Source organism: Triturus cristatus, chromosome 4_1 (assembly GCF_964204655.1).
Source record: "Triturus cristatus chromosome 4_1, aTriCri1.1, whole genome shotgun sequence".
NCBI classification, from domain to species: domain Eukaryota; kingdom Metazoa; phylum Chordata; class Amphibia; order Caudata; family Salamandridae; genus Triturus; species Triturus cristatus.
In genome coordinates, this window is record NC_140585.1 from 786,841,817 (window position 1) to 786,869,183 (window position 27,367).

General features: G+C 47.5%; 1 protein-coding gene across 2 annotated transcripts in view; it reads right to left on the reverse strand.

Annotated features, from left to right (window-relative positions):
* Positions 1–794: 794 nt before the first annotated feature.
* SCAF11 (SR-related CTD associated factor 11) overlaps positions 795–27,367 on the reverse strand; it is a 968,921-nt gene continuing 942,348 nt past the window's right edge. For both annotated transcript variants that reach the window (XM_085653364.1, XM_085653363.1), the window contains one exon: positions 795–1,553. In XM_085653364.1, the coding sequence (XP_085509490.1) occupies positions 1,452–1,553 (102 nt within the window). In that variant the 3' untranslated portion in view covers positions 795–1,451. The remainder of the gene's footprint in view (positions 1,554–27,367) is intronic.

A 27,367-nucleotide genomic window follows, 5' to 3' on the forward strand; every position in this document is an offset into this window, starting at 1 on the left:
TAGCTGCCAGGAAAGTAGTGGCAAGCGAAAGTACAATTCACAGCCAAAATAGCGACTTCACTTGATCCTGGGTGTAGTTGTGAGGGGGTGTGTGGCTGTTTTGTGTTTTTGTTGTTGTTACTTGTCCAAGCAGACTAGAGTATGATGGAGGTCTAAGTTTTGTAATTGGTGGCTCATGCCGAGAGGCACTGTGGGGAGTCAAATGTTATCTAGCTTTTGTTGCTCAGAACTTGCCGGTGTTGAGATACTGTTGAAGTCAGTATGGTTTGGATGCCTTTCTACAAAGTCTTGGTGTGGAAATTGGGGTCAAGAAGTGGGCAGATAATTTCCCACAGTTTTGTGCTTCATGACAAAAAAAACAGATCTGAAATAAGAACTGCACAAAAATGTTTTTCTCTAAGTTTATATTTAGCATATACAAACTACATATTGCTGCCCTATCAAACATAATAAACAGAGCCATGAATTATTCCAAATATACGTCTTTAGAGAAAGTCGTTGTGAACAAAAGATTTCTTCTGTGTTCTTTTATTGCTCAGAGTTTCTTTCTTCAGAAATATAGAAGTTCATTTAATTTAGAAAATGTATAGCAGAGGGCAGCAATAAAACACATTGAACAAATTAGCAAACACTACATCAATAGTTTCTAAAACAAGTTAGTATGCAAGGTGCTCGTTAGCCACTAGAATACTTGTAACCAGTGAGCCGACTATCATCAAAGCTAGGCTCACTTCTGAGTTCTTACCAGACATATTTGGCAATAATTGGACAACAAATGACAACACAAAGGAAAAAACAAGCAGCATAACATTTATTTGCTGTTACAATAATTGAAATGTCCCATGTTTTTATAAAGTGGTGGTTATGGACACTGGATTTTACGGTTTATACTGTTAGCCTAGTATTAAGTCTTACAGAGTTTCTGTTCAAATAAAGTTATGTACTTTGTATAACAGTGTACAAAGCCATCAGCATCTAGTTAATACTAGAAACGTTTGCCAAGGCAATACATTATTTTATTTTTACTACAATTAGGGAAAATTCATAGAACACAGCTTCTTTTATGAAATATCTTAAACCTGACGTTATTACATGTACTGTACATACCTGTGCCAAGACATTTAAGGTAGACATTTTCAATTCATTTGCAATTTATCATTCAAGTGAAAATGCTGTACATCTTCTAGTATCCACACAATGGTACATCTCTAGTAAAAATGCACTCCTTTAAACCCTTCACACCCGAAACACTCTTGTGGAAAAGGGGATAAGGAAGCTGCAGTATAGCTCTAAATGTATTCAAACAAAACATCATAATCCTACATTGAAAAATAATTTTATCAAAACCAATCACAATTGAGTACAATTTTGTTTCAAGGGTACATGTTGAAATTGCACTTGGCAGACATGATTACGTTTTCTTTTTCCATTTGCTCTTACTACTTTTCAAACTACTCTTTTTCCTTCCTTGCATGTTTGTATTTGTCAACATAGGCTCGCACCAGATTTGCCACTTTTGTTGAATTTACGTCTCCGCTCTTACTATGACAAACCTAGGTTTAAACAAAAATGCTTGTGGTTAAATTGGATCAAACAGTGACAATTGTGTGAATAATTTTCAATGGTGTGACCATCTGCAATGTACTTCTCTAGAGACAGACTGCACTTTTACTATAATTTACAGAATCAAGCTTTAAATTAAATTACAGATGTAAGTCCTGGCTAGCTGACTCAACCTTTATTCGTTTGAAAATTAATACAATAAGTATTGTAAAAGTATAGAATATCTGTTAAAAAAAATGACACTTACTCAAGGGAAACTGTTACCAGTAATAGAACACCACATGAACGTTCAACCTAGAAATACTTTGCAAATCTCTTAATTTCTGTCCCCTAGGGGAATGTCACAGTTTCTATCTCAAGGCACCTTCTCAAACCTTCCCACAGTAATCAGGCAATCTGTAGCCCTCAACAAACTCCATATCAAGGCTAATTACAACCACAAAGTCCTTATAGCAATGATGTACAGCAGCAGCCATCTAACTTAGTCTAGTCCCTTTCCAGGAGTCCAAAGAAAGCTGCATTTGCTAAACAAAGCGGTAGAGTCAAAGTTGCCAGAAACCCTCACACTTAAAAACTGGACTAACGTGCCAGAAAAACGATTAATGAAGAACCTACCTCAAAGGAGGGGAATCATAATATTAGAAAATAACAGTTCGCTCTGGTGGAAGTAGATCAAGCTTTGTCAGCGGAATGTTTCAAAAGATAATAGTAATACAAAAGTGCATTCCTGCGGTGTGGAGAGAATGATATGTGGAGCTACTGTATACCCTCAGTGCTCAATGCGCTTTAGAGTCAAAACATTAACTTAGTACCTAAAGTTCAATCATTTACCAAATTATGAGGAGCATTTGCCTTAGGAGGCCTCCTATACCAAACATGGCTTAGTTTTACAATAACACTCAATTGTTTCACCTTTATACATTTTGGACTGGCAACTCAGATACCTGAACTAGTTCTCTAGCATGTTTGCTGTCCTTCATCTAATTCCCTTCCCCACACATGCCAATCTAGGAGTCAATGACACTTGATTGAAAAAATGATTTGACTTAAGATGTAGGTTTGCCAATGAAATGTTGGACCAAACACTTTTCTTTTGATCTTTTTCTAGCTTCACCCAAACTGCGTATGGTTTCCCCCGGCCTGCTGGGCTGGACTTCCAAATGGAGTTCCTCAGGAAACCTTTCAAACCAGTCTTAACTTCAAAGTTAGTTGCCCGGATTCAATGCATCATGCTCCATTTTATGGGGAAGGAGGCTGGGTGACCTGCAAATCTGTTAAGTCTTCAAAATAGAAATTTGTTTTTTAAGTAAACTCTTTTCTGCACTATGAATCGTTGAAGGATTTGTATGGTTTGCAGCAAGCATGAGTCATGCCAAGATAAGATACAAATAAGTTACTTTCCATGAGCAATGCTCTTTATGGTGGATACTCTATATAACTGCAGATTACTAACCTGAATCTCTCCCAGGTGCCAGACTGGATCAGTAAACTCTTGCACTCGCTCCTGCGCACAGAGTGAAATATAGGTGCCACCCCGGAGCAGAGACCTCAGCTTTTTTTTTTACCACTCAGATGCAGAGCTTGACTGATGAGAATGAAATGAAGACTTGCAGTAAGTCAATCTAATATGGAACCTTATTAAACCCAAAGACAACTGCACAAAACGTGGAGGTGGACGGTCAGTGAGGGGATGGTGGGAAATCTGCAATTAGACTCCTTAAAAGAGTGTTACTGAAGGTTTAGAACCCATCTGCAGATACTTTTTGAATCAGTACCAAAGCAATGCCTCCTTAAAGGGGGAAGGTTTGAGGAATGTACTTACACTAGCAAGTCCTGCAGGACCAAACATGCAAATTAGCACTCCATGAGAATAGATACATTGGTGTGTGGACAGAAGGCAGATGTCCAAAATAGGAATACCCTTAGCACGCACCGTAATTGCAACCTTCTTCCTAGTGCAAGGGACACCAAGACCTTCAGGAGTGTTTATTTTGGCCAAAGCTGGCGGTGTTACCCAAGAACAGTTTATCATCAATGTGGTGTTCCTTAGTCCTATCAAAGTAGAAACGAAGGGCATCTCTTGTGTCCAACTGGTGTAACTCTCTCCCCCTCCTTAGATGGATGCGGAGAGAAGACAATTGATTGCCCTACATATGCGGGTGATACCACTGTCAGAAGAAAGGATCTACAAGTCCTAACAACCAGATCATCAGGAATGGTCATTTATGAAGGCTAAACGAAAAAGGTTTGCAGCTTGCTCATGGAATGTGTGGCAGTGAATTCAATGAGGAAAACGAATTTCAAAGAAGGTGCAGGATTAAGCTTTGGAGCAGCTCAGCAAGGTGGTCAATTCAGACCGAGTTCTCCCTGTAGCATTATAAACAATGCAAGGGGAAACGAATGTGGAAGTCCTTTTAGGAAAAGTATTAAAGCAGGTGATTTGAATGAAGAGGGCTGATCAGGCAAGGAACAAAAGTCAGCCACCTCAGGATGTATATGCCACTCTTGGCTGGCAAGATGACACTTGCTGAGTCTGTCTGCTCTGATGTTGAAGGACGCAGTTAGTGGACTTGCTGTTGAGCTCCAGCCAGCGTCAGTCCCAAAGCCTCAAGAAAGAGAGCAAATGTGCCCAGATCTTTTCTGGTAGCAATACCACTTAGCGGTGACGTTGTGCATGGGGACTTAAAGTGACTTGCCTTTGACCGATGGCAAAAAGCATTGATGCCCAACCAAATGGCAACAGCTTCAGCACATTTACATGGTGAAACTGCACCAACACACTAAAGACCTCGTAACTCCTCTTCATACAAGTAATTTCCGCAGCCAAGAGATTATGCATCAGTCACCACTGAAGTCACTAGAGGGAGAACACAACAGCAGGTTGGCGTCTTTCATCTACCACTGCAGGTCCAGAGAGGCTTAAATGTAGATCTTGACTGAAAGGCCTCCCAGTGTTGGGACTATTACAGCAGTAAGTTTCACTGAAGAACCTGCACAAGACACCAAGCAAAAGAGTGCAGAAAGATATTAGGCCCAACAGCTTTAGAGAACTGTCAAGGAGGAGGAGCAGCTTTGGCCAGAAACATTGGAATGAGAACGACCTTTAAAGTGACTGCGTCTCGAATCACTCCAATAGGACAACCTCTTAGTGATTTGGAGAACGGGCAGGAGGCCTCAATGTCAAATCCCAGACTGAACAGTAGCGACATTGTACTCTGTAAGATAAGAGACCAGCTCACATAAGCCTGTCTTTAACGGACAGTCGTCGAGGTGTGGGAAGTTGTGTATCTCCAACCTGTGAAGAAAGGGCACAACTACAGAAAGGCCAGGATGAAATGAAGTTGAGTGGTGACCAACCACAAAAAAACAAGTATTCCTTGTGGGTCTGCAGCTAAGGTACATGAAAGTATGCATGGTGCAGGTCCATGGACCCATCAAGTGTTAATGGTCCAAAAACAACTGAACTGACAGCTGTCATCAATTTGCACTTCTACATTTTGAAGAATAAGTTTAAAAAAAAACAGAGGTTCAGTATCTGCTGTGGGCCTCTGTCCTTCTTGGGACCAGGAAGCAATGGGAGTAAAGTCTGAGCCCTGGCTCTGCTTCAGAAGTTATCTCAATCACACCCTTGGCTAGCAACATCAACACCATCCTGGAGAGAAATGGTGTATGATCTGATCACACCAGCATCAGAAACGGGGATAAAGAAGTGCATCCAGGCAGGGTAGGGCATAGACATCTTGAAGCTTGGACATCTCTGTAAGAGCCGTTAGTGTGCATCCTGGCATGCTTGTGGAGTGGATGGCACTGGTTTCCTTATGGCAGATAAAAAAGTAGGAGAAATCCAGTCCAGATCTTAACGTCTGCCTCGATGTCCTGTCCATCCTGAACTGTCTAGGGCGACAAAGGACACTAGATAGTCTTTCAGTAACATCGGCAGAAATTCATGTGTCATCTCCCAAAAGGTATGGCAATACTTAACCCTATAGACAAACAATTTAAAGCCTACCAAACCGCCGGAAGAGAAGTCTTTATTGCCCACCATATCACTATCCTTAGAATCCTTATCTGGAGGAGTAGAGAGGAAAGAATTTGTCAACATTACAAGTTGAGGCTTGGAACACAAAATCACTAATGTGCTAGTTTACAGTGTCTAGCTACAAGGATGGCTAAAAGCTGGATCAGAAAAGGGCTTGGTCAAGGTTGCCAATACCTGGTTGACAGCAAAAGACCCCAGTCCCTGTGAGCGTGAATACTGAGGGAGGGAAGGAATGTGAGGCACTGGGTGGCCAAACAGCCATTAAATTCGGGGAACAGCGAACAAGTAGAACCGTGCTGGAAACCTACCGATTGCAGTAACATCTGCAGAATTTAAGTTGCAACTGGGACAATAGCCAGATCCCAGAAAAATGTGAACTATTTTTCAGTAAGGGTAGGTGTTGGACTTGGCCCTTTTTCCCTGAAATTTTTCGCTTTCATGGGAACCTACATGATATATGAATGCAAGTATTGAATGCTGTGCGATGGTACACGCAGACTGAGTTTCCCCATTTTAAACATGTAACTTTTAAAATGGATGCCATGGCTGTGTGGTTGTGCCATCTGACTGAGCTGGGTTAACAGTCTAGTGGTTATTTCCCAGCAACCCCAGCTTTTGGAGGGAAGCCTGGCACCCAGGGTGCTCTACCCCTCCCCCTAGGCCAGTTAGACCCAGTTTCCCCAGATGGTTCTAGAAGCTTCTGGCACTGTCTGGTAGGTGAGGGGCGTATAAAGGGCGGAGCTGGGCTGCCATGTGCTCAGTCAGAGGGTGGACCTGAGAAAGAGGGGACCTGCTGCCAGGGGTTACCGCCACATGGGCCTGTGTGCTGGGCCCTGAGCCTACCTACCCCCCTCTACTGTCCCCAGGGCGAGGGAAAGCTATAGTTGGGGCAACGCAGACCTGGAGAAACCTACGCAGGAGTTTTAGGCGGTAGGGTTTAGTCAGGGACCTATGCCGCTGGAAGTGACAGGGCTTAGGCGCTGCCTTTTAAGTGAGTGAGGGATCCTGAACTGACCCACTGATCTGGCCCGGCAGGAGGAGAACCCAGGGACGGCTGGCAGAGACTGATTAAACTGCCTTTAGCCACCAACTCACCCCCCCCCCCCCCCCTCAAGAGACCTTCAACCCAGGGCGCAGGGACCAGCCAGCGCCTCGGGGGATCCTGACTGCAGTCCAGGCGGAAGGAGAGCGCTGTATTTGGTGGGCGCTACATTTTACTGGACTGTGCTCTGCTGGTGAATGCTGCAATCCCAGATGCCTGCCCCCCCTCTAGCTGGTTCTGCCACTGGCGTGTGGCCTGCCGCCTCCCAGCACAACTGCCCCGAGCTGGAGCGTCACTGTGAGGAAAAGGGGGCGCTGGGCGTCGAATCAATCGCCACACCCACACTGCAGGCCAACGCTTAATTTCTACCCCCCCCGCTGAGGGGGACCTGAAGAGTGCTCACCGCTGCGGCCCGGGGCCGGAAAGATTGCCCCCTCTGTCACCGGGGCCTGCGTAGAAGCCCGGGGCCCCGTTGCTGCCGAGGTAACGTGGCCCCCAAGGCGGAGAAGGCCGCCGGAAAGCAGCGAAGGCCTCGTTGGGCCGAGACGTCTCGCTGAGGCCGCGTAGGCCCGAAGCCGAAGACTCAAGTCACCTGACGGGGGCGGACTGCCAAACGCCGCCCCCGCCGTTGCACCATTTGTGGAGAGGGCCGCGCCCCCGCAGACCGCGCTGTCATTGGCGGCTGCGGGCGCGGGCCTCTGAAGCCTGCAGGGAGATCCCTGGACTCGTCTTTTAAAACCGCGGAGCTCCCCGGCCATGTCTGGCCCGACCGGGAGCCCCGCGCCATCCCCCTCGACCCAGACATCGCCGGGAGGGATACGCTTCCCCTTCCCGAGTAGAAGGAGCCGTCAACAGTGACCCGCGAGGATCGTCGGAGTATAAGGTAACCCCCCTTGGACGAGGGCGGGAGGCCCACGCAGAGGCCGACGCACGCCCTTCCCCCGGGGGGAACCCACCGTCACGTCTGTTGGGTCCCGCATCCGTCCGGACAGGGCCCGACACCCTTGAGGCACAGTTTGGGGGGAGTAGTGGAGCCTCAACCCCCACCCTAAGACGGGCTAAGTGAACACCTCGGAGGAGGAATGAATTGGGCCTCATACCAACTGCACTGCGAAGAGTTGCCTCCACTGCCCAGATGGTGACTGTAAGGAGGGGACATGTGTAAGGCCCCCCCCTTAGATGCGCTGACCGAATGAAGTGTTTAGTGCTATAATTAGCTGCAAGGGTTAGAGCTTTGATTTCTGGCCTAATGTTATGCTATGTGCAGCGCCAGATTTACAGGCCATGTTTGAAGCGCTATTGATTGGCGATGAACAGCGCTATGTTTAGATGGCCGCTTTGAAGTGCCATTGAATTGCTAGGTGCAGCGCTATGTTCATATGTCCTGGTTTTAAGCACTATTGAATTGCTATGTGCAGCGCTATGGTAAATGCAATGTTTTAAAGCGCTATTGAATTGCTATGTGCAGGGCTATGTTAAGTGCCATGTTTTTAAAGCGCTATTGAATTGCTATGTGCAGCGCTATGGTAAATAGAATGTTTTAAAGCGCTATTGAATTGCTATGTACAGCGCTATGGGAATTACAATGTTTTAAAGCGCTATTGAATTGCTATGTGCAGGGCTATGTTAAGTGCCATGTTTTTAAAGCGCTATTGAATTGCTATGTGCAGCGCTATGGTAAATACAATGTTTTAAAGCGCTATTGAATTGCTATGTGCAGGGCTATGTTAAGTGCCATGTTTTTAAAGCGCTATTGAATTTCTATGTGCAGCGCTATGGTAAATACATTGTTTTAAAGCGCTATTGAATTGCTATGTGCAGCGCTATGGTAAATACAATGTTTTAAAGCGCTATTGAATTGCTATGTGCAGGGCTATGTTAAGTGCCATGTTTTTAAAGCGCTATTGAATTTCTATGTGCAGCGCTATGGTAAATACATTGTTTTAAAGCGCTATTGAATTGCTATGTGCAGCGCTATGTTAACCTGCCATATTTAAAGCGCTATGGATTTGCTATGTGCTGCGCTTTGATTCCAGGCCAGGTTTTGATGTGTTCATGAACTGCCAATCTACGCATAATGAAATGCTTTTGATCCTAATGTGATTTAGATAAAACTGATTGGTTTTATTCAAACTACTGGTGTGGTGTCAATTATTGCATGCGTTTCCTGTCTCAGTGGATGTGTGTGCTGTATGGTCACTGTACACGTAAGCCTTTGGTTGCCTACCTGCTCGAGTCACGCTACCCCATTAGGGCCGGGTGACCCCCGGTCCTACAGTGGGGCATACATCAAGAACCCACTTTCCTTGGGAAGGATTCTGATGGCCATTCTAGATCCAACAATATCCAAGTGGTCGGTGTGGTGGCAAAGACATGGTGGAGTGTCAGGCTGGCAACTGAGGTCGGTGCCCCAATTGCTTTCTAAATTGTACGTGTTAGAAATAGCCCACAACATCCCGGTAAAGCGTTCGTCCCCTTGGCTTACTCCAACCACCATTGGTGGTGCATCAATTACACTATCAAGACAGAAATTTGGTACTGCAGAGAGCCTGTAACATAGGACCAGAAAAACTGAAAACCAGTACAGTGCTTATATTTCCTGACTACACAGCTGTAGTCCAAATACAGGAGAGGTAAAAAACACAAAGAGCAAGAGTGCACTACATGCTGCTGTTTCCAGCAAAATTAAAGGTGATCTCGGAGACTGGACAATATTCTTTACTGAGCCCAAGTAGCTGTAGAACTAGTTAGAAGCACATTAGACATGAAAAGAATCTGGTTACTTAGCGTCCTCCAATGCAAAGCATCGAAGAATGAGGAAATCCAGACACACTGTAATTAAGCCACCATCATGGAGCCAAGTCAGGATTGAGAGTCCATGTTCACAAAGTCTTCTCCCTTCTTTGTGCAAACAAGGTAACTTTAAAATTATTTTTTGGAAACTTTAGAGAAGACGTCCATAAAGCCTTGAACCATTTAATCTTCAAGACAAAGAACATCAATTAGGGTGGGATTGTTAGAGGAGGGATAATCTTAGCCTCCGTGTCTTTAATAAAATACAGATTTTCTGCTCACCAGGCTGTGAAAAATCTAAAATGTTATGGCATGACACGGAGGCCAATATTATGCAAGCTTAAAGTGTGTTCAAAACATTATTAATAACATTTGTTACAGGTTTAAAATAACATCTTTTGAAAATGCATTCATTTGACCACTCCGCAGCCCTAAGGATGTCTTGAAGGCCACCACCCAGGATAAAGGCTTTGGAAGCCGAGGCCCCATAAGAGAATGTACACCAAAAAAAAAAAAGCATCTATTCCAGCTTCTTCCATAACATCCTTAACCCATCTTGCTAAGGTGGGGGAGGAAACCGCTCTATGGGGAGTCCTGTGAGAAATTAGTAATTGCCCAACAAAACCTCTTAAAATTAAGGTTCTTCTTTTGTACTCCAACAAACACTTCACAAACTTTCGTTCTGGGGAAAGAAGGAGTAGAAAACATAAGTAGACATAGTTTTAGTCCGTTTTTTTAGGAAGAAAATCTCCCTCAGGTTGATGAGCCCTACTGGTGATATCTAAGGCTTTAACATCTGATGTTTGTCTGAAGGAGACAAAGCACAGTAAAACAGCGAGTTTATAGGACAGTTTCTTTAAAGAGAGAGTAGAATTCTCACCCCAATCGGTAATTAGTCTAAGAACATCCCTCAAGTCCCATAAGGCAGAGTATTTGGGCAAAGGTGGAAAACCCGCATACTTCTCATAAGCTTTTTAGTTAATACGTTTTGGCCTACCAAGGTACCATCTACCAAGCAGTGCCCTGGTGCAATGGCCGATCAGTAGACATTAACAGTTCGATAAGCCAGGCCTGAAGCCAAGATTTCAGACAGGAAATTGATAACTTGAACTAGGTCAGCTGAAATGGGATTGTAATTCCGTTGAAGGCACCAACAAACCATTTATGCCAAGCCAGTCTATAAACTTTCCTTGTGCCAGGTGCCCAGGACTCCGATATGAGTCTGAAAGCGCTCTCCGAAAGTCCTGGGAGCTGCCACTGTCTCCTGAAATCCTCCATGCCATCACTGACTCGAGGCCCTGAAGCACAAGAGGGGGACATTCTTCGTGAGGACCTGTGATTATTTCCTCGCAGGTGGGTATGAGAATTGGAAAATCTACACTCATCTCCATCAGGATGGAAAACCAAGCCTGTGATCTCCAGAGGGGAGTTATAACTACCACTATTTCCTTGTTTCTCCGAACTTGTAGAAGAAGTCGTGGGAGCATGGCAAAAGGAGGGAAGGCATAAGGTCTCAAACCAAGCCAATTCTGAAGGAACGCATCTACCCCCAAGGCCTAGGGGTCTGGCCTCCAGCTGAAGAATTTGGGTAGCTGAGTGTTGACTCGGTCTGCAAAAAGAGCTATTCCGAAGGGTCCCCATACCGAGTGAATGGTTAGAAAAACCTCTCCGTCCAGTTTCTAGTTGCTCGAATCTTTGAAATTGCTGGAGAACCAGTTTGCTACCCCATTGATCAAGCTGGGAATGTGTTTGGCAATCACCGAGATGCCCTTGCTGAGGCAATAGGCCCAGAAATTTTTGGCTAGGTCTGAGAGTCCTTTGAAATGAGGTCCTCCCATATTTTTCACGTATCTCACAGCAGATACGTTGTACATGCAAAGCAGGACTGAACACTTGATCAGACCCTTGGTAAAGCTCCGGATTGCAAAGGATCCTGCCAGTAGTTCTAGGCAATTGATATGTAGCTCTTTCTCTTGGGCTGTCCCAAAGGCCCCCTGTTGATGAGTCTCCACATGTGGCACCCCATCCCTCTAAGCTCGCATCTGAGTCTATTATTAAATCTGGTTCTTCCCCAAAGATGTCCCTGCCATTCCAGGCTTTTTTATTCCTCAACCACCAGAGTATCTCTTTCTCGGAGTCTGAGTCCAGGTAAACTATCTGAGAATAGGAAGGATTCGCTCTCAAGACTTTGGCTTTGAGTCTCTGAAGGGTCTGGTAATTTAAGGGTCCCGGATATATGGCTTGGATAGTCGAGGATAGCAGGCCCAGAACCCTTGCTAAAGTCCTTAGCGAGAAACCCTGGTCCTTTAGAACTCCTTAACTCCTTTCTGAGTTTTTCCCCTGGCAATTTCAATTCTGATTGGACTGTATTTACCGTAAAGCCCAGGAACTGAGTGTCCTGGCTTGGAGTTGTTGACGATTTTTTGGTATTTATAACGAAACCCAGGTGTCCCAAGAGATTTATTGTGAGGACTATGTTGAGAGGCTACCTTTTTGGATTGAGCCATTATTAAACTGTCGTCTAGATAAAAACATTTGTCTTACCCCTTTGCTTCACCAAGGGGCTGACGACAGTCCGAAGGGGAGGCTGCAAACTGCCATAGTTTGCCCTCCCAGAAGAATTGGAGAAATTTCTGAATCGGGGGGCAGATAGGGATGGTCAGATAAGCATCCTTTAGGTCTAATCGGGTAAGCCAATCCCCTTTCCTTAAGACATCTCTGAGAAGGTAGATTCCCACCACTTTTTTAAATGGCGGTAAACCACCCATTGGTTTAGGTCCTTAAATTTATAACGGGTCTCATCTTTGTGTCCTTTTTCTCTACTAGAAAGACATTGCTGACGAAGCCGATCTCTTTTCCCTCCCGGATTGCACCTTTGGCAAACAGGTCTTTTATCTCCTGTGTCACCAGGGCGGAATCTTTTCTGGAAAAATGTATTTTTCGAGGAAGTCTCTCCTGAATAGGTAAGTCTATGAATTCTATCTTGTAACCTTTGACGTTATCTAATACCCATGGGTCTTGGCTCACCATGCTCCAGTTCCCACAAAAAAGGGCTGGTCTCCCGCCCACCTTTATTGGGGTATCTGAAAGGTCTTTGGCTGGTCTTACCTGTTGAGAAGCCTCTTTGCTTTCTTTCACCCCGAAGCCTCTTCCTCGGAATCTTTGCCTTTGGGGATAGAAGGATGACTGACCTCCAAAGCCAGATTGCGAGGATCTTCTTCCTCGTCCCATGAAGGGTCTTGATGAGAAATTTCCACGGCCGGGGAACCAACCTGGCATTCTCTCGGCCCTGGCAAAAACTCTGTTGTTAAAGACTTTTTCAATATCTTTTTGTGACTTTTGAATGGAGTTCAAAACTCCTACATATTTGGCCATTTCCTTAATAAATTCTTCTCCGAAGAAAAGGCCCTGGGAGGATGCTCCCCCTTCTTTATTGGCTAGCTCGACTAGCTTCGGATGTATTTTTAAGAGCACACTCTTTCGTATCTTATTTGAGAGTGCAGTGTTTGCATTGCCCAGTAGGCAAATTGCCCTTTGCGCTCATTGGGCGCAGTTCCTTTGGGTCAATGGGAGTATTGTTAAGGTAGGCTCCTTTGGCTAGCTCAAACATTTTATTCAGAGGACCCGTAATGTCCAAGAGTCTAGCTTGACAGGACTTAAGGCCCTTGTCAAGTCCTTTTCTTGGGTCTCTCCGGGTTTTGACAATGAATGCCACTACTTTGCTGTCCAAATCGGGGGTCAGAGCCATCTTATCAGGCAGAGAGGGGCGAGGACATTCAGATCCACGTTGAGATCTGACCTCCTTGGGGATCTCTTTACGGAGCCAGCAGGAGAGGTATTCGCCTATGTGTTGGGAGGGGACCAACTCGGGAGAGAGTGGGTGTTTTATGAGGTGTGGGTTGAACATATATTCCCCAAAGGGGTCAACGATTCCCATTTTAGAACCTGAGGCCCTTTATGCCTCAACTGAAGTATCCACAATTTCACCTTTCTCCTCAGAGTCCAGGTCAGAGGAGTAGGAGAGATCAATCTCATCCTCCTGCCCATTGTCACTGTCAATAGGGATGGGTAAAGCCGGGCCTTTATGCTGCCCATCTATCGTGCCCGAGGCACTGTCATTGTCACCGCCAGAGCGTGAGGTCAAAATGGCACGGTTGGAGCTCTTAGGCTTTTTGATACCTTTAGGAGGGTTGTCATTAAATGGCCTTTTACTTTGCGTCGTTTAAGGCTCTGTGGGCTCCTCCTGAGGTCTTGTGGATGGCCAGCCTTTTTTGATAGGGTTTCCAGTTTCTTATTAATGGTGTCATCCAGTGACCGCATTACCCTATCTAGGGCTTTGGTAATTAGCCCGGCCTCTATTTCCATGACCTTTCCTGCGGGCATTTCCTCTATTCTGGGCTACTGAGGGTTTATTCTGGACCTTCCTCTCTTGTTCTGGCCCTTGACCTGGCTTGCCCCCTTTTCATACTCCCTTTTTTTTTTGTGTTCATTAGTCCATTGGCGGTTGGCTGAGGTGAGGGGTAAGATGAAGGGATAATCAGCTGGGGGGGGGGGGGGGGGGTCTCGCAAGTTGAGTAAGTCTGTTTTGTTTGAAAATTATTTATTGTCCTTCCGGTATTTAATTAAAAATCGATCAGCCTGTGCGAGACCTCCGCGAGCGCGTTTGTTTGCACTCGCACGGAGGTCTCCACTGTCTCCCGTTACCAAGGCTCCCTGCGCGGACTCCTCCGTCCTTCTGGAGAGGCGGCAGGGTTGCCATGGAGACAGTGGCAGCGCGTCTCCCAGCACGGGATCGGCGTTCAAAAGACGCCGATCCAGTGGGGTGAAAACTCTCTACGGCCTGAGTGAGCCGAAGAAAGCTTTGAAAAGTGAGTCGGATGGAGGCGGGGGGTGACTCCGTTCAACTCCCAACTACTTCCTAAGTGGTAGAGGAATTAATGGAGACAATTCGATACGATTGGACATTGGGGCATAATTAGTGAATTAAACGGGACATAAAAAAAGGGAGCCATGGAACAAAAAGGGGGGGCGGGGGGGCGGGGGGGGGGGAAGAATCCCTAGTGTTTAACAGAGGCAAGTCAATAACACCAAAGCTAAAAAAGCCCCGAGAGAAAAGATTCGCTAAAAACAATACTAAATAGTAGAAGTACTGCTTAGTGGGTGGGGTGGGGGAGGGGATACAGCCGCCCAATCAGTCAGCCACCCATTGTATTCAAACAACATGCTCAAACAGGCACACATCAGTGACAACCGAAAGAAAAGAGTACTTATCTTGTGAGCAGCAGCAACAAAGAAGGGAGAAGACTACGTGCACATAGACTATATACTATGTTGGAATGTTTAGAAGTTCTAGATCTCTTCATTGTTGCTGCTGTGAGCTGCGCAATAAAGGAGGTTTGCATAATATTGGCCTTCGTGTCATGTCATAAAATTCAGAGTCCCCTCAATGGTAGAGGGATGTTACATACTTATATCATGTTTATTTGTAAGGAGAGCAGTTGCTTCTTTATCCAAGGGAATTGGAGTAGGGTTTAGGTTACAGTTGGTTGAGGTTTATAAACTTGTGAAGACTACTATAGCACCAGTTTGCTCCAAGTAGAGGGGCGGGTCAGAGGGCGGAGACCGGAAATCTCTGTAATATCTAAGCACCTCCTGAATTTAAGACACATTGCTGAGTAATTTCAATAAATACAAACTATTTACATGGAAGGTTTGCATATGAGCACTGTTACCAATACATTTAATATACACAACTACTTCAAAAGCAGGGGTGCCCATATGGCATTTCTGCAGGAGATGCATTTTACGAGACAGGAGCTAAAAACTACAATGTAAATGAGGGAGCCACCTATTTGCAATGGGTACTTGTCATATGCTCAGGGATCACTAATCTGGGTACAAGATGGGGACCCATTTGTTGCAAATGATATCTGTATCAATACAAGAGGGCATATTTGTTGTGCTTAGAGGTAAATTAGATGAGAATGATGTAATATAGGGTTGTAACCCCCCCACCCAAAACACAGACGAGCTGTATTATTATTATTCAGCTCTATGGAGCACCTAGCCCAGTGGACACATCTCCCATTGATCCTGGGTGGAGCTTATTGTATACTAGCCACAGCCCTAGACCGCTTGTATCTAACGCTGTCGGATACCCTAGTGTGTAAGGCTGCTTGGGGACTAACCACATGGATGGCTAATTGTGGACTAGTTGACTCACGGACGTAGCTATAGCCCAGCACTTGGGTGTACTCATTCCTTTTGCTCCCTAGTTCACAACGGGCATAGCACAGGCTGGCATTGCTGTGCTCAGTCCTGTTACAACTCTCCATAATGCTTTTAGATTACTTCGGTAGGTGATATCCAACTACAACCCCCTACTGAATAACACGAGGAAGACAGCTCACAACACGCTCCACGTGGAGGCTGCAAAGTGCATTGCAGGAGGATCAGGCCTTTAATGACACCCTAGTGGAAGGCATACAACACTATTTTTGCAAACACAAAGGCACTATTTCTAATCAAATATTGGGATGGAAGGCAGTTAAAATGATAGTTCGGAGTCAATGTATTAGATAAATAGTAGGCATAAGGAAAGAATTAGAGTAGAAACCAACAGCACCAGATAACTTATTACAAGACTTAGAATAAAAAAATGGTGCCCTCTCAACAAAAGAAGCTATTGACTGATAGGGACAAATACGCCACACTACTTGAGAAGCTACCTCAAGTACAATGAATATGTGACAAGGGCTAACCCAGTGCAACAAAACAGAATGACTGCTTCTATGGGTGGCTAAACCGGAACAAATGGGCAAACCATAATGCAGGTTTTAAACAGACAGAGATGATGTATACACAGAAGGAAAAATCAATTAAAATTTCCGGGCTACTATGTCCGAACAAGAGCAGGCATAACAAGGGCAGGAGACTTACCCTCTCAGCTGAAGTAAAACTACTGTTTGAGCTGAGAGAAATTGATTCCCAAAGGAATAATTCTAAATATATGGGGTACCGAAGAGTCCTTATAAGGGATCAGGGGATAAGGGACAGTGAACAACAAACAAGAGTTACTACAACTATTGTACACAGTAGGTGATGTCAAGAGGCTAGTACCTTGGATTTGTCAGGTTTTTCAGAGCACTCCTTATGACAAAGGTTAATCTGAATAATTTAAAGGCTAGGGAAGGGAACTCTATGACAAAGGCTGGAAGACAGCACTTGAATGCACCTACAAAGCGTATAGAAATTCCTGCTTGAAGTATAACGTAAAGTTTACCTGTCGGTGTAGTACTGCAGCTTGAACAATTTCTGGAGTCACATGCTGTGCATTATTTCGCTATCTAGTGGTTAGGTCCAGAATCGTCTCCACAACTTTGTCATACTGTTTTTGAGTTTGTTGTTGGTGGGCGTCGACACCTCCATTTGATTCATTTTGTGAGGTTGTTGTGCTTCCTTTGGAAGCTCCCACTTTTGGTCACCGTCTTCAGATTCTTTTTTTTTTCTTTTCTCCCTCCTCTTCATGGCGGAGGAGGGAGTGTTTGCTTAGGAATCCAGAAATTCTTCAAGCTGCAAAACTACACCGACAGGTGAGAAATTAAATTTTGCAGCGTGAATCCTTTCTGGAATCAAATGCTGTGCATTGACTTTGTAGCAGTTTTTACTACGGTGGTGGTTGGGTTGAAGATGAGCGTTGATTTGCAATTTGTGCTTTTTTTGTTCATCTGAATGTCAACACAGTAGTGTCTTGTGAATGTGTGCAATGATGACTATGTTGCTGCCATACAAATTTCTTGAAGCAGAGTATTATCTAGGACAACGAAAGTAGCTCCCTTCTTTCTTGTTAAGTGTGCACCAGAATTGCTTTGTAGTGTCACACCTACCTGTTTGTGACATGGGGAAGAGGTGTGGCGCCGTGGCCAGGGCAACTGACTCCGGAATCTGGGGATCACGGTTTGATCGCCGGCAGCAGATTAGCCCAGCACCATGTGGCTCTGGGCAATAGCATGCTTAATCTTTCCAACGGCCCCCAGCGCCTAGAGACCCTTACAGGTGATTGTTCGCGCTTTACAAATGTGGATTATTATTGAATTGTTTGTGCAATTCATCTTGCAACAGAGCTCTTTGCTACTGGTCTTCCTAGGAAACTGTTTTCAAATGACACGAAGAGTTGCTTTGTCTTCCTATGAACCATTGGCCTATGTAATACTTTAAAGCTTGCCTTGCAACCAGAGTGTGTAAGGTAATTTCTACGTGCGTCTTTGGTTTTTGAAAGAAACTTGGTATTTTAATATTCTGACTCATGTGGAATTGTGAGATCACCTTTGGCATGAACCGTAAGTCCGTTCTTATGACCATCCTGTCCTTGTGTACCTGAAAGTACGGTTCCTGTAACGTGAATGCTTGTAACTCACTAACTCTGCGTAGTGAAGTAATGGCCGCTAAAAAAAGCTGCCTTTAGTGTGAGCATTTTCAAGGATGTCTTATGTAATGGTTTGAAGGGTGCATTCATTAATTGTTTGAGAGCACTAGATTTAAATTCCATGTTGGAGCTGGTACCGTTTTTGGGGGTGCAATTCTTTTTGCTCCTTCAAAGAACCATTTCATCCAAGGTGACCTCTAGTGTATGCCACTACTGCTGTCAAATCCACCTTCAGGGATGAATAAGTCAGTCTACACTCCAAAATGTGTGTTAAGTATTTTAGAACTGTCTTTTCCTTATATATTCTTTTCAAGAATCCTTCTTTCCTGCACCATAGTGAGTAACTTTTCCATTTCGATGTATTACATTTTCCAGTTGTTGGTCTTCTCGCCTCCTTCAAGACTGCCATAATCTTTTCTGGTAGTTTTAAGTGTCCAAACTTTAAGTCTTCAGCAGCCATGCGGTCAGACTTAAGGGCTCTGGTTCCAGGTGGAACACCTTTCCGTTTTGCAAAAAGCAAACGTAAATTTCCCAGACCAGTTTATAAACAGTGCATTCCCTTGTGATCAGTGATACTGTTGTCTGGAAGGAAAGTGTTCGCATTTTGTGTTTAGGGGAGTTGCAAAGACATCTATTTCTGGTGTTACCCATCTGTGAAAAATCTTTGAGTGTACGGTTTGGTTCAGTTCACACTGTGCGATCATGAAGCTTGTCTGCTCAATCTGCCTGCTTCCGTATTGTCCTTCCCTGGTGGGTGGATAGCTTCAATCTGCACTTCTCTTTGGATGTCCCACATCCATATTTCTTGTGCTAGTCTTGATAGTGGTAACGCACTGGGTTCCTCCTAGTTTATTTATATAAAACATGGTGATTGATTTGTCTGGATCAAAATGGATTGCCCCCAAGAGCTCTTTCTGAAAGGCTTTTGAGGCTAGGAATACTGTCTTCAGTTCTAGGAATAGGATTTATTGTACTGCATCCTGGTCTTTCCAGCCCCCCTGAATTTGAGGTGTTCATGTACGCCCCTCCATCCATTCTGGGATGCACCCGTGGTTATTGTCCCAGTAGGAGGTGGCTGCCCTCCTTGCAGTATATGTGCTCCGTTTCACCACGCCATTTCTTTTTCTATTTTCTGCGTGACAACCACTAGATCTTTTCAACTCCCTATTGACTTTGCAACCATTCCTTAAGTAGTCTCATGTGAAGCCTTGTGTTTGGTATTAACAGAATGCAAGAAGCCATAATTCCCATCAGCTTCTTCATCATCCTCACTGTCAGAGTGTGGCCCTTCTAGTAGATTTGTGTCTCCTTCAGAAGAGCTATGTTTCATTTCTGACTTGGGAAGGCTTTCCGCTGTATTATACTTATTATTGCACCCACGAATATCTTTTCCTGTTCTGGTTTGGGTGAGGACTTTTCTATGTGAATTGAGAAGCCTAGTTGAAATAACGTTATGACCTGCTGCATATGCGGTTTGCATCTTTTTAAAAAAAAAAACGTTTTCTTTTATATTTTAGTACTCTCAGTGAAACAAAGTTATATAATCACATATTTCCCTTGTAAATTTACAGCTATAATATGGAGAGAAAACCAATACAAACATCATATCCATCAGTGTATCTGGAATCATATCAGCTAAAGCAAAACACACCCAGTGGTCAACTGTAGCAGTTTGTCACCAATCTAATACAGTGATGAGTTTAGCTAATCCATGTTACCAATAACCCAAAACTGTGGGATCTCCGCCAAGTCATGTAGGACCAATGTCTTGTATCTTCACTGGGATCTCTCTTCAGGGTTCGCTGTTTATAAATAATCCCTTAGGCGTTGCCAGATAACTTTAGGTCTAGATGAGGGGGCTGCATCATAGCATAAAGTTCACTATTAGTATTGCAATGCATTAGACTAATAATCCATTGTCCCACTGTTGGGGTGCGTTTGCGTCCCCAGTGATGTAGCCTAGTAATGCCAGAAGTGGGGATGGTTTGATCTGCAGTTGCGTCATTCGTTCTAGTTCTACAAACATTTGTCTCCAGTGAGCTGCTATCTTACTACAGGTCCAGGTCATTTGTAAAAAGTCAGCAGTGGGGCTCTGACATTTAGGGCATTGTGATGAGTGGTATGGATTTATGACATGACTCGAAGCCACTGCTTCCGGTGTAATGCAAATTCTAATAAAAAATGTGTAGTTAATCAGTTTGTAACAATTGGTTGCAGGATGCGGTTTGCATCTTTCGTATGAATTTGCTTTCACCAACCAGTCGTCCAGTGAGGGACAGACGTATCACCTACCTCCATAGGTGTGCTGCTACAGTTGCTAGGCTCTTTGTGAGTACTCTTGGTGCACACTTTATTTCAAAGGCCAATACCTTGAACTGACCGTGTAGGAGGAATATTTTGTGACTTGCATTCATAAGGATGTGTAGGTAAGAGTCTTTCCAATCCATCGTGGCCCTAAAATGCCCCATTTTAATTTGTGGCATTACCTCCTGTGGTGTGGTCAACTTGAACTTTTGTGTTCTTATGAATTTTTTTAGACATCTGAGGTCTAGAATTGGTCTGAGCGACCCATCTACTTTTGGAATTAAGAAATATGTTGAGTAGTTTCTCTTGTATCTTTCCAGTCTTGGTACTAACTCTATAGCCCCTTTTGTCCACAACTCCTCTACTTCCTTGAGTAGGCGGGCTGTCTGTTGTCTTAAATGTACCTTTTTATTTGGGGATTTGCTAGGAGATACTTTGTTAAATTCTATGCAATATCCACATTGTATTAGTTTTAACACCCATTTGTCTGTGGTGACTCTCTTCCATTCTTTGAGAAAACGTTGTAGCCTGCCTCCTACTGGTGTTAGGTGTAGGAGTTCTTGTGTTTGCACCCTTGTTGTTTCCCTCTTGTGAACTGTGCAAAGTCATTTGTTTGTTGCCCACCATCCTGGTATTTCTCTTCAGCGTGGATGTCTGCGAAATGACTGTTTGCCCTGTTGGTACGATCAGCTGTGAGATTGCTACTGCTGTTGTGACTAGTTACCTTCCTGAAATGACGTATGGTATGTTGGTGAGATGTCGCTGTTTGAAAGGATCCCCTTCCTGTAGGTCTTTGTGATGGTATTGATGAACAAGTTACTTACCTTCGGTAACGATGTATCTGTAAGAAACATTAGTTAGTTAGATTCCTCACCTTAGAATATCCCCAGGCGTCAGACTGGATCCGGAAGATTTTTCGTCAGCAATACCCCTTGCGCGTCGCTAGGCGTCGTCTGCGGCTCCGCGTCCGTCGTCGGTGTCGTGCGCCGGAATGACGTCGGAGTACTTAGACGCCGCCCTCGCGCGCTGACGTCAGTTCTTGTACATAGCTTTCCGCGCCAGGAACGCAGAGCCATGCAAGAGACCGACACTGGTGCCAAAAAGAAATCTAAGGGCCTGAAAAGGACAACCTTAACCCTAGATGTCAGTTCGCAGAACGGGGAGGATGGGTGGGTCGGTGAGGAATCTAACTAACTAATGTTTCTTACAGATACATCGTTACCGAAGGTAAGTAACTCCTTCATCTGAAAGAAACACGTTAGTTAGATTCCTCACCTTAGAATAGATACCCAAGCAATACCATCCCCGGTGGTGGGTCTGCAAACCAAGATCACACCAGAAAGTCCTGGAGGACAGAACGGCCAAAGAAGCCATCCCTCCAGACTTGGCTGTCAAGGCATTAATGCCTGGCAAACGTGTGTAGCGAAGCCCACGTCGCCGCCTGACAGATGTCCTGCAAAGGGACACCCCGTCCCAAAGCAGTAGTAGCCGCCGTGGCCCGAGTAGAATGGGCGCGCAGCCCAACAGGAGGGTCCTTTTTTGCCAAGGAATAACAAATTTTGATGCACAAAACGACCCACCGAGAGATGGTCCGTTTGTGCACAGCTTTCCCCTTCTTAGCACCCACGTATCCAACGAAAAGTTGGTCGTCCACCCGGAACTGCTTTGTGCGGTCCAGATAAAAGGAGAGCGCACGTTTTGGGTCCAGACGGTGGAGCCTCTCTTCCTCTTTGGAAGGATGCGGAGGCGGAAAGAAGGTGGGCAAGGTGACAGACTGCCCAAGATGAAAGGGGGTCACCACTTTCGGAAGAAAGGAGGGACGAGGCCGAAGGACAACCTTGTCCGGATGAACAGAGAGAAAAGGAGGCTTTGATGATAAAGCCTGGAGCTCACTGACCTGTCTAGCCGAGGTGATGGCTACCAGAAAAGCAGTCTTAAGCGTCAGCAGACGAAGAGGACAATTATGAAGAGGCTCAAAGGGAGCGCACATCAGAAATGTGAGAACAAGATTCAAGTCCCACTGAGGCATTACAAAAGGGACAGGAGGGAACGTGTGAGTAATGCCTTTTAGAAAGCGGGTAACCGCAGGGGACTTGAAAAGAGAAGGCTGATCAGGAAGCCGCAAGAAGGCAGAGATGGCAGCAAGATAACCTTTCAAGGTGCCCAGGGCAGAGCCCTGCCGGGCCAAAGAAAGAAGAAAGAGGAGGACCTCAGAAAGAGGGGCGGAAAGGGGATCCACAGCCTTTGCTGTGCACCATGCCACAAATTTGTTCCACCGGCAGGCGTATACCGTCTTTGTGGAGGGACGCCTGGCTGCCAGAATGATATCACAGACTTCAGGAGGCAAGTCAAATGGCATCAACTGCCGCCGCTCAATCTCCACGCATGGAGGTGGAGGCTGGACAGGTTCGGGTGGAGGAGCGTCCCCTGCTGCTGCGACAGAAGATCCTCCCGAAGGGGCAGACGTATCGGAGGATCGGTCAACATACTGAGTAGCTCGGGATACCAGTACCTTCGTGCCCAATCCGGAGCCACCAAGATGACTCTGGCCCGGTCGTGCCTGATCTTCTTCAGCACTCTGGGCAGAAGTGGTATAGGCGGAAAGGCGTACAACAGACCGCAACTCCACTCGTGACGAAAAGCATCGCCGAGCGAGTGCCGCCTTGGAAATTCCAACGTGCAGAACTGCTGACATTGCGCGTTCTCTTCGGTGGCGAATAGATCTAACCAAGGCTCTCCCCACTGCTGAAAGAGACCTTGCGCCACTTCGGAGTTCAGACGCCATTCGTGATCCATCATGCACCGGCGGCTGAGTTCGTCTGCTCTGGCGTTCAGAGAGCCCGCCAGATGTTGAACCACTAGGGTGACGCCCTGGTGTTCCAGCCACGTCCAGAGGCGCAGAGCCTCCTGACAAAGGGTCCACGACCCCGCCCCGCCCTGTTTGTTGCAATACCACATGGCGGTGGTGTTGTCCGTGAACACCTGCACGACACTTCCCCTGACAGAGGGAAGGAAGGCTTTCAGTGCAAGTCGGATCGCTCTCAACTCCAACAGGTTGATGTGGAGGTGAGACTCCGCCGGAGACCAGAGGCCTCTGATCTCCGCCTCTCCCATATGGCCACCCCATCCTAGGAGGGACGCATCCGTCACTACGACATGCTCCGGTTGGGGAAGGGAGAGGCTCTTGCCCGTGACCCAATCGCGGTCCGTGAGCCACCACTGCAACTGCTGTGCAGTGCCCTCCGAGATCAAGACATGGTCGGACAGGTTGCCGTGATGCTGGGCCCACTGAAACTTCAGGTCCCACCGCAGAGCCCGCACGCGCCGCCTGGCGCGATGCACTAGTAGGATGCGGGAGGCCATCAGCCCCAGAAGCCGCAACACTAGCCTGACCGAAACCCAGGATAGAGGCCGAAAGATGGGAATCAGGGCCTGAATATCCCAGACCCGCTGTTCCGGCGGATAGACCCGGAACTGCGCCTAATCGAGAACCGCTCCGATGAAGAGGAGCTTCTGAGGGGGACTCAGGTGTGACTTCGGCACGTTGATGGAAAACCCCAGCAAATGCAGGAGATCCGCCGTAGTCTGGAGGTGGGAGACGACTGCCTAGGGCGAGCCCGCCTTCAACAACCAGTCGTCGAGATAGGGGAAGACTGGAACCCCTGATCTGCGCAGATGAGCTGCGACCACCGCCATCACTTTCGTGAACACCCGAGGGGCACTGGTAAGGCCGAAGGGGAGCACGGTAAACTGAAAGTGCTCTTTACCCACCGTGAACCGCAGGTAACGCCGGTGGGCCGGCAGGACGGGGATGTGGAAATATGCGTCCTGCAAGTCCAACGCTACCATCCAGTCTCCAGGGTCTAGGGCAGCTAGAACCTGAGCCAAAGTTAACATTTTGAACCGTTCCTTCCTGAGGAAGGTATTGACGTTCCGGAGGTCCAAGATAGGGCGTAGGCCCCCTTTGCCCTTCTTGGGAACCAGAAAGTAGTGGGGATAACAACCACGACCTACTTCTGGGCTCGGAACGCGCTCGACGGCCCCCTTGGCCAAGAGGGCCGAAACTTCCTCGTGGAGAAGATTCAAATGATCCCCCGAGATACGGTGGTGCTGCGGTGGCATGGCTGGAGGGGTCGTCTCGAAGGGGAGGGAGTAGCCCCTTCGGACGATTTGCAGCACCCACCTGTCCGATGTGATGGACCGCCAGTGGAGCAGGTGATGGCGAACTCTGCCGCCCACTGGCGTGGAATGGGCCTGAAAGCTCGGACTAGGAAGGCTTTGAGGCGGTTGCTGCCGGGGTGGATGTGGGCTGACCGCGTCGTCCTCCAGAACCGCCTCGGCGGAAACCACGTCCGCGCGCAGGTTGGTTCTGCGGCTGGTGGCTAGGTGGACGTGAGGAGGCACCCCTTCCTTGGCCACGAAAGGGGCGAAAGGCGGAAGTTTGCGACCGCGGGGCCGAGAGGCCCAAGGACTTGGCCGTAGCCCGGGAGTCCTTAAAGCGATTCAGCGCACTGTCCGCTTTCTCACCAAAAAGGCGAGTGCCATCAAAGGGCAAGTCCATGAGAGTGCTCTGGACATCTCCCGAAAAGGACGTGGACCGCAGCCAGGCGTGACGTCCAAGCGCCACCGTGGTAGAAATCGCCCTACCCAGCGAGTCTGTAGTGTCAAGCCCACATCTGATTGCATGTCGTGCTGCATCCCTCCCATTGGCCAGAGCCTGGGTAAGTCGTGTCTGGGCCTCCTCCGGGCACAGGGGCAGCACGTCCTCCACCGTATCCCACAGAGTGGGAATAACGGTCCAAAAGACAGGCGGTGTTCAAGGACCGCAGACCCAAACTAAGGGAGGAGAACAGCTTTTTGCCAAACTGTTCCAGTCTCTTGGAATCCCGGTCCGGCGGAGCGGTCGGGAAGGAGGATTGGGAGGTAGAAGCCTGGATAACCAGGCTCTCGGGGGTGGGGTGTTGGGACAGAAAACTGGGGTCGCCCGGAGCAGGGCGGTGGCGCCTGGCGACGTTCCTGTCCACAGGAGGAACTGTGGAGGGCTTGGACCAGGTGCCCTGCAGAACGTCAATGAGGGCCTCATTGAACTGCAGCAGAGGCTCAGTGGAGCTTGCTGCAGACTGAAGCACCTCAGTGAGGACGTTAGTCCTCACAGCCACGGCAGGCAGCTCGAGCCCAAGGGCTGCGGCCGCCTTGCGCAGCACCACAGAGAAAGCAGCACCCTCCTCCGAAGCCACTGTCGGAGGAGAGATGAATCCAGTGTCTGGTGAGGTATCCAGACCACTGGCCTCCCCCAGTTCATCTGCCCAGTCCTGTGACAGCTGAGCCTGAACGGCCATAGGATCCTCGGACCCCTATCATTCGCCCCCGTCATCCGATTCCTGGTAAACAGGAGGAAGGATCGGAGCCGGACGATAGACATAATGTCTCTCTAACGGCGCCGTACGCGGCGTCCATCGACGCCGTAACGGCGCCAGGTCCGGAGCGGGGCTGAACTGGGGCTCGACGCCGAGCGGAGCCGGCGTCGGAGGTGGAACCGGTGTCGACGCCGGCGGAGGAGGCGTGACGAGGTCGACCGGCGGGGACTCGGGGACGAGTCCCTCGGGAACCTGCGGCGTCGAGGCCGGAGCCGACGACGGCGCCGGAGCCGCTGGCATGCAAGGTTGCCCAGTCGGGTCCGCAGGGCCCGAAGGCGCGCCAGCGGGCGTCGACGGCGGAGCCAGGCTCCTCATGGCCGAGAGGAAGGCACTGACTTCCGCCGGCGTCGCGTCAGTCCCAGGGACCGGCGGGTATGGGGACTTGCGCGGCGCCTGTGGCGCCGCTGGAGCCGCGGGGGTGGAACCACCCTGACCCTCGGCCGAGTCGCGCGACCGGCGAGGGGAGTCCGAAGAGCGGTGTCGCCTCTTGGAGTGCTTCGACTTACCCGAAGACTTGGAGCCAGACGAGTGATGATGACGTCGGCTGCGGCTCCGCGACCGATCCTTGGACCTCCTCCTGGACCGGGATCGAGAGGGGCGCGGAGCCGAGTGGCGAAGCTCGAGGAGCTTACGGGACCGCTCCCGTCTAGCCTTCGAGGTCAGGGCCTTGCAGTCCGAACACGACTCCGCGTCGTGGTCGAGGCCCAAACAGTAAAGGCACCGGCGGTGATGATCCGTAACCGACATCAAGCGGTTGCAGTCAGCACAGGCTTTGAAACCAGGCATCCTACCGGCACCGGAGTCGAGACAAGATCAAAAAGGATCAAAAAACGTAGTCAAAAAAGACTAAAAGGGGTAGCTCTCCCGGATCTGCGCTTACTGGCGCGGAAAAAAGAAGAACTGACGTCAGCGCGCGGGCGGCGTCTAAGTACCCCGACGACGTCATTCCGGCGCACGACGCCGACGACGGACGCGGAGCCGCAGACGCCTAGCGACGCGCAAGGGGTATTGCTGACGAAAAATCTTCTGGATCCAGTCTGATGCCTGGGGATATTCTAAGGTGAGGAATCTAACGTGTTTCTTTCAGATACTCTGTGCATTTTACCGCTGAACTGCAGAGCCCCCATCGATTTTGCCTTCTTGTTATTCTTCTTCTGTTTATTCAGGGTGTCGTCCACTGCACTCAATAGCTGTTCTCAACTGGAGGGTGCATTTAGTATATTGGCTTTCACCTCTGGTTTAAAACCTGAGATTCTTAGCCAGGCGTGGCATCTCTTTGTAATCATTTGCCTTCCTGATGTTTCTGCCGCATCCAACAATGGTTAACAACCGGTATTAGCGGTGTTTTTACATTTTTCACCAAGTGAGCTGCCCTCCTTTGATACTGTTCCATAAGGTGTTTCATCAGCTAACCTATTTCTTCGAAATGGTGGAAGGCACTGGAATTTAGCAGTGCACTGGAGTTAGCTATTCGCCACTGGGTCACCGCACTTCTTTCTACTTTTCGTCCCATGAGGTCCATTCTTTTCCTCTCCTTATCTGGAGGAGGTCCTGAGGTGCTTGGGACATTGGCTCTTTTCCTGGCTGTGGATGCTATAATAGAATCTGCCAGAATAGTTCCTTTAATGTAGCTTGGGTCTTCTGAAGAATGTTTACTCTTCTCAGCCCGAGGTGCCACCACCTTAATGTAGCTGGTTCAGTGGAGATTGGCTACTTGATGGAGTGTTAGAAGAGTTTCGAGCAAAAAATATTATTGTGGCTTTTCCTCTTCCAGTTGTACCCCA